General features: G+C 42.3%; 1 protein-coding gene across 1 annotated transcript; it reads left to right on the top strand.

The window, feature by feature from the left end:
* Positions 1–2581: 2581 nt before the first annotated feature.
* On the top strand, positions 2582–4974 carry LOC134321216 (serine/threonine-protein kinase pim-1-like). The gene is made up of 7 exons (XM_063002822.1): positions 2582–3170; positions 3268–3444; positions 3555–3667; positions 3908–3941; positions 4435–4532; positions 4638–4757; positions 4865–4974. Exons 1-3 carry the CDS (start codon positions 2837–2839, stop codon positions 3659–3661), a joined length of 618 nt encoding a protein of 205 aa, XP_062858892.1. The 5' UTR covers positions 2582–2836; the 3' UTR covers positions 3662–3667; positions 3908–3941; positions 4435–4532; positions 4638–4757; positions 4865–4974.
* Positions 4975–7911: the final 2937 nt, after the last annotated feature.

The raw sequence follows: 7911 nt of genomic DNA, 5'->3' as shown, positions 1-7911 counted from the left end.
TGTGACATCATTGTGATGACACTGAGTGTTCTGTTAGAGCTCAGTTCAGTTGAACCTTCAGTGTTTGTACATCATTTCTCATGATGGCTGCTGAACAGGAGAGACGTGCTACCGACCGTCCTTCTCTAATGCGACGCTTTTTGTGTAGTCTATGTCTGTGCTGGCCGTTCGGTCGAGTTCGTTCTCAGACGTCTTTTCAGGATGTCTGTGGTGGCGAGACCGAACCGGAGGGCAGCGTGGACGCAGAGAACCAGATAGTTATGGAGGGATACTTGTTCAGGAGGGCCAGTAATGTCTTTAAAACATGGAACAGGTCTGTAGAGAGCTAGAACACACGATGAGCAATCATTTAGGTAGAAATGAATGGCAAATTAAACACCTCTAATCATCATAGCAATCGTTTCCTAAATATTGTACATTTAACTGACTCTGACTGATCAACGGCGTGTTAAATCAGAATACACAACGATTCAACACGATGATTTAATATGAAGCTCATTTATATCACTGTATTAGTTACAAGTGAAACCCTGCAGAATTTCAGTACTATGCAGTTGTTTTATTTCTATGATTCCTTTTGTTTCTGTTTCTTTCCTTCAGGCGCTGGTTCCTGATTCAGAACAACCACCTTATGTACAAGAAGAAATCCGGGGTTAGTCACGTGTCCTTTGTCTAAAGTAAAATCAGTAGCAATAGTGGCTTACATCAAAATCAACATAAAAAGGAGAAACTGTTCCTGAACAATCAGTTTTAAAGACTCGTTTGCTAAAGTTTGAGTTGCTTTGCTTGTGCTTTGATTTAAAACTGAAATATTAGAGGTAAAGAAATGTTTGAGAAACCTTTTGTGCCCCCAGCAGAATATCATGGTGGTCATAGCTGATTTACGCCTGTGCACGGCCAAACACTACAAGAGCATTGGACGCCGTTGCTGCTTCCAGGTGGTTTCACCTACAAAGTAAGTCCAGTGTACCATCAGGCATGAAAATTAATTTGATTTCTTTATTCATGACACGCTGAAGGGCGTGGCTGTGCAACTGTTCTGCTAAAGAAAGATGAGGAATATAAAAAGGAACATTTTACTCTCTTTATAATAGAAATGACATGAAAACCGGAGTGGAATAAGTACTTTGTTGTGCTATAGATTCGTGCCATGTTCAGGGTGTGTGTGTGTGTGTGTGTGTGTGTAGGATCTGGGTATTGCAGGCCGATTCAGAGGAGAATAGAGAGGCTTGGATCATAACCATTCAGAACATGGTTGCTAACACCGATGGTGACAGAACAGACGACTCCATCACTTCCCAATCAAATGAGGTGGTGGATTTGAGCCCAAAACAGGAAGGATCCAGTAGCTCCTCTGAATCACGAGGATCCCAACACACAGAGAGAGACTCGCTACGTCCACGATCCGCTTCTGGAACCTCAGGTGGGTTTGAAACACCAGTCTAACAAGAACACTCGATTCCATCAAGTATAAAGCAAACCAGTTTAAAATGGCCAAAATCAACATTTGAATGGATGCAGACACATTCCATTTCCACTCTCCTACTCTTTCTGATTGATATCTGCTCCATTCCAAACCTCGTACCTTTGACCATCCACTTCTGACCTTGCCTCTGTACAGCTGAGCTTAGTCTTGGTGAAATTGTGCTGGAATCGGCTGCTGTGTTGGATTCCCTCTCTGATGCTTCTCTAGCGAGCAGTGGTAAGTACACACTACAGCAAGTCGACTAGAAAACCATTTTTTTATTCAGAGCTAAATTTACTAGGTGAAAGGTTTTGAGTGAATGAGTGCAGTGATTTAGAAAAGAATCCAGTTGATGTAAAACGCTGATACTAACACAAAACACGTCTTTTAAGTCGAGAGCATTGACGGTACAGTTGGAGGGACCTCACACATCGAAGATAGCCCGGAGGAACTGAGCACCAGCACTTCCTGCAGCAACTTCATCCACACAGGTCAGCCAGAACTTTACTGAACCATTCAGTGATATTGTAAACTGGTAAGATTTAATGATAAAACATTTGTAACGTATGACTCTGTAAAGCTCTGTACACTTATTGTACTTCTGATATGTTAAACAGCTGGTGAGAAGAGCACGACTACAGGAAAGCACTCTGTCCAGAGAGGCAGCGCTCCTTCCAAAGGTCTGTCCAGCCTCACACCTTTCATAGAACAAATATTTTCTAGAGCTTAAATCATGCTGCTCGTGAGTTTTGTATTGAGTTTTTTACTTTTACTGAGGAGTTTCTATCAGATTAACAACACGTCCTGTTTTACAGAGTGCTTCGATAGCCTGTACGGAGTCGGAAAGCTTCTGGGCAAAGGAGGCTGCGGTTCTGTGTTTGCAGGACTTCGTAAGGCCGATGGAAAACAGGTGAGATATTTACTCGGCTCTGCTCAGTGACACGAGAATTGTCGATCATTACAAAGCTGCTTTGATCTTAAGATCCACATTGACTACGCATGTCATCAAACTTGTAGTTAAAACGCGAACGGCTCTTTTGGTTACTGTTGGCCCGTAATATTCGTTCCTGATTTTAATGGTTTTGTTTTGCATGTTTTAATAGGTTGCTATTAAGATTGTGCTGAAGAGTGGCTGTGACAGATTCATCACCATTGTAAGTAACATTTGTTTCACTTGTGAAATATTGCAAAGATGCAACAGCCATATATAAAAAAAACCTTATCTTATAAACATGATGCATTAAAATGCAAAATAGCATCAAATGTAACCGCCACTCTGCCTACTGACTACCGATTCCAACCCCATGCTAACCATGTCTGCTCAAATGTAAGCCTGGTGAGAAGAACGGTCTCCCTGTAGAGGTGGCGTTGATGCTGATGGTGTCCGAGCCACCTTGCTGCGAACACGTCCTGGAGCTCCTGGAATGGTTCGACATGCCCGAGTGCTACGTCTTGATCCTGGAGCGACCCGCCCGCTGCATGGACCTCTTCGAATACCGCAGGAACGGCTCACTTCCCGAACGTCTGGCTCAGGTCATCATGTGGCAGGTGGTTCTCGCCGCCCGTCATTGCCGTGATCGCGGGGTTCTCCATCGGGATATCAAGGAGCAGAACCTTCTGGTCAGTTTCGACACGTTAGAGGTCAAGCTCATAGACTTTGGCTGTGGGGACTTGCTCAAGTCGACCCCCTACAGACGTTTTGCAGGTAATTGTACCTCGGAGGTCAGTAGCTATGAAACACAGATGACAGCGATCGCATAGGAAAGCCGTGTGTGTGAACCGTTTCTCGCACTTTTATTCAGGCACCATACTATACGCCCCACCTGAATGGATCGAGGAAGGTAGGTATCATGGTTGCGCTGCAACGGTGTGGAGCCTGGGCGTCCTTTTGTTTGTTTTAGTGTGTGGAGAGCTGCCATTCTGGAATGAGAGGGAGATTGCTGCTGGACATCTGATCTTCAAAGCTGGTGTGTCTAAGGGTAAGAAAATGCAGAAGCATAAGAAGCATGTCTCTTATAGTTTTTTTTTTAAAGTGATGTTAAATAGTTTCTATTACAATATTGTAACGACCCGATCACTGCACGCACAGCCTGCCGTCATCTGATAAGACGCTGCCTGGCCAAGGATCCGAATGAGCGACCCAGCCTCGAGATGATGCTGGAGCACAACTGGTTTTCAGAGATCCTTAGGAACTAAGTCCAGGTCAGTCAGAACACATAAGGATAGACCTAAATGGATTTAGCTAAGAGTCTGTGTTAGCATATAGGCCAGATCACATGTTGCAATGAATCATCGTTGCATTTTGCTAATAACATCAAAGACACTAGGTTAGTAATTGGTGTGTAAAGAACTTTTAACCAAATACAATCATACATTTTTTTATAGCTATAACAACAATTCCTCATGTCAAACTGTTTTTTTTCCCTTTTCTTTACTCTACAGGCACCTGTATGGGTTTGTAGCAGACGGATCATGGGTGAGCATATCGGAGACTAAGCAATGACTAAATGTGTATGAACAAAACCGTCCACTGTTTGCTTTCATGTAATGTCAGGGACAGTGATAGCTCAGTGGTTAAGGTACTGGACTAGTAAACAGAAGGTTGCCGGTTCAAGCCCCGCCACCACCAAGTTGCCACTGTTGGGTCCCTGAGCAAGGCCCTTAACCCTCAATTGCTCATTGTGTTCCACTCATTGTGTAAGTCGCTTTGGATAAAAGCGTCTGCTAAATGCTGAAAATGTAAATGTAATGTCAAAGTAATCTGAGAGCATGAACACCAGAAAACACAACAGGAGTGATTTGGAGATCAGAAACATTTTGTGGATCAGCTTGACGAGTCAGTCGACTGAATAATACTGAAGTTTTTCAAGCTGCTTTTCATCCGTTTCCCCCCCTTAGATAATTATTAGCTTAACATCCCCTTAACACATGATGGAAATCAATCTCACATTATGTTTTCACCACCACAGCACAGGTCTGCTACAAGAACACATCCAGAGGTTTTTAGCTGAGGTTCAGATCACCTCCATTCCTCAACACTGTGTACATACCACGCCAGATCAGAAAGGTGAGTGCTGGGAGAAAGTGGTTTAGGCAGTTAGGACTTTAACATAATTTAAACATCAATGATTGATATGGGTGTGTGTGTGTGTTCTGGGTAATTGCCTTATAGAAAGCCCCATCAATGAACAAGTCTAACCTACTGGAAGAAGCAACCAGATCAGATTTGGGCCTAAGCACCTTGATACCTGGCAGAAGATGAAATGACTTTGAGTCACCACAACAATCTATGGTGGGTGTCTGGGAATGGATCCTGCAGACTTGTAACACATGTGTATTGTGCCTTGATTGAAGTTGATGGTAATTTAACGGTCAGTACATTGTTTTGCGTCTTTACAGATCAACGACCACGTCTGTCGTCCAGAAAGCACTTTGACCTTCTCTGTGGTGGTGTATGAGACGAGAGATGAAACAAAACCAATAAAATATTGAATAAAACTGTGTTTGTACTGGTGTGTGTATTTTCTTTACCCACTTTATGACTTGCACAACACAGGAGAGCACATTTTATAAAGAATTGATGCAGAAATGTAGATGAATCCTAAACAAGTTTGGAATGACCTTTTCCTGCAGCTGTAGTTTTGTACAGCTGAGAACGTATGGATATAAAAAATGATCAAAATGACCCTTTACAATTAGACACATTTTGCCCAGCAACATTCCAGAAAACCAGACTTCACTCACTAAATCACTAAAGTACTTTATTTAAACCAGAGGGTCTAATGTCATGTAACAAAAAGCTTTTTCAAAACTGATTTCGTTCAGTAAAACATGTTACATATGACATGTTCTGACATTTCAACAACAAATGTTTAAAACACAACATAAAGGCACTGATCCCATAAACTGTAGTCCAGTGGTCATCAACAGGAACACTTCCATGTTTTTAATAGAAGACTGTGCAACTCCCCAGCACATCACTGTTGTTTAGAACTGGCACTACTTATGTCTGTCCAAAGATCTCTCATGGTTCTGTACAGGCTAAACAACAGAAACAGAAATGAACAAGCAACTCATCACATAAGTGATAAAATATTATAAACTGAAATCTTTATCAATGAATAATGAAAATATTGAAAAAAAAATAATTCAAGTTAAATCAAGGAAAGTAAGGTGTGACTCATTTGAGAGTCGTTGCCCCACCCTGCCAGGTGTGAATTGGGGTTAAACTGACTAGGAGGGACATGCTTTATAGGTGGCTGACCAATTGGTGTGAAGTCCCTGGGATAAAGCAGGTTGTGTCTAAAGGTGTTGCTGGGTCTGAAAAAGTCATTTTGACACTCGCTCTGGCTGCACGCTTTCTGTCTGCTCTCCGCTTGCTTTTAGTTTTTAGTTATTTTAGTCATTTTTTATCTTTTATTTCTAAAATATAGAGCTCAATCAGCAGACACCGACAATTGATCGGCTGGAATGGCACAGAATTACAGAAATACATTACAGAAATACATTAAACTAGACATTTAGTTAACGGAGTTTTCCACTAGCCGTCAGACTAAACTCGGGCACAGTTATCAGGACTACCATGGCTCCTATCACTACAGCGGGTTTTTCGTGCTGCTCCAACTGCTACAGACTCCTACGGAAAATTGCTGTGCTGGAGACAAAAATGCTCACAATCCTACCTGGAACGGATAGGAGAAATAGTTTCAGATCACTCGAGGGTGAGTCAAAATCTAACACAGAACAACCAGCTAAACTAAGGCTAGACAGCTTAACAGACTTCCCGAAGCTTGACAGAAGTCAATCAAAACAGGGGAACAGAAACGAGCCATGTGAGAGAATAAGTCGGTGGCACAAACTTGGAGCGAAACCAAAAGCACAAAAGCAGCAGGTGGCTGTCTTAATGTCTTCCACGCCAGACTGTTCATCATGGGCTCGGAAAGCTAAAACTATTCCAAAAGCTAGCACAATTGCACCCCGTGGGAAAATAGCAGGGTCGCAACAAAAACCGATCCCTTTGCTGAATTGTTTTGAACCGCTCAGCTGACTGCTCAGAAGTTCATCAGTGGGCCTCTCCCAGCCCGAGGATCTAATATTATTTTCACGGCTACTCAACCTCAACACGTGGCTAAGCAGAACCTGCAGTTTGAAAGGTATGGATTATATTGACAATTTTAATCTATTCTGGGGGCGCAGAGAATTTTTTTACCCAGATGGCACCCACCTAAGCAAGACTGGAGTGAAGGCACTAAAGGACAACCTCCATTTTGCTCTTCGCCACCCATCTGCTTCTTGGACTGACTCGACACAATACGTGCATCCTCAACCTCCCTCACCTGCCTTCAACCATGAAGGATCATCAACACATACAATCCCCATCACTGGAGAACACAGCTCAGGCTGAGTTTCTGACTCTTGACGAAAGCTATTACGACCTTCATCATCAGGCAGTGACACAGCAGTCAACAGCAGAGACATCACAGTCATCCTCCAACTTCTCTCTCTCAACAACATCACCTCCACATATGGATTTCACAGAGAAAATGGAGAAACTGGTGTGTGTTGGGACTAAATTCTCACACTCCATCTCAGCCAGTCCACAGGTTTCACCCAAAAAGCCCAGGGCACCAACCAGTCTAACCTCTTACCTGTACCACGACAACCTCGGGCTGCCCCAGGGGCTCCTGTGGTTCCTTTAAAGCTAGCTCTGCTTAATATTAGATCTCTAGCCAACAAATCATTTTTAGTGAATGACATAATTCTATCTTACAGTTTAGATTTTCTGTTTCTAACTGAAACATGGTTAGCAGAAGGCAGCAGTGCCACTGTTCTTAATGAAACAGCACCAGCAAACTTCAGTTCTATGAATGTGTGTCGAAGTGGTAGGAAAGGTGATAAGGCCTTATTTAAAGATGTATTCCAGTGCAAAGAGACTGTGCTTGGTAATTTTATGTCTTTTGAATACCTCTGTTTTATTTTGAAGGGTACTCCCAAAATTTTATTTTTAACCATTTATAAAACTCCAAGGTACTCTGCACATTTTATAGATGAATTTACTGAACTACTGTCAGTTATCTCCACTGAGTACAGCTTTTTCATCATAACTGGGGATTGTAACATCCACTTAGATAATAACAAGGACAATAACACCAAAGAACTTCTTGGACTTTTTGACACGTTTGGTCTATTGCAACATGTGAAAGGGCCTACACATACTCGAGGGCACACTCTGGATCTAGTTATTACTAAAGGTCTTATCATTTCTTCTGTTATGGTCAATGACTTAGCCCTCTCTGATCATTTTTGTGTCTTCTTTGAAATGCTGATCACTTCAGATGCTCAAACTAGCACTGTTTCTGTTAAGAAAAGGTGCATAAATGAAAGTACTAGTTCTCAGTTTATGGAGGCCATAGCTATATCACCAACTTTAATTGCAGAGTCAGTTG

Source organism: Trichomycterus rosablanca, chromosome 10 (genome assembly GCF_030014385.1).
Source record: "Trichomycterus rosablanca isolate fTriRos1 chromosome 10, fTriRos1.hap1, whole genome shotgun sequence".
Taxonomy (NCBI): Eukaryota; Metazoa; Chordata; class Actinopteri; order Siluriformes; family Trichomycteridae; genus Trichomycterus; species Trichomycterus rosablanca.
This window is presented reverse-complemented; position numbering and strand designations above follow the sequence as displayed.

Coding starts and splice junctions, on each gene's coding strand:
- LOC134321216 (XM_063002822.1), top strand. CDS start 2,837: ATGCTGATGGTGTCCGAGCCACCTTGCTGCGAACACGTCCTGGAGCTC. Junction 3,171..3,267: donor CCCCTACAGACGTTTTGCAG/GTAATTGTACCT, acceptor ACTTTTATTCAG/GCACCATACTATACGCCCCA. Junction 3,445..3,554: donor CAAAGCTGGTGTGTCTAAGG/GTAAGAAAATGC, acceptor CTGCACGCACAG/CCTGCCGTCATCTGATAAGA.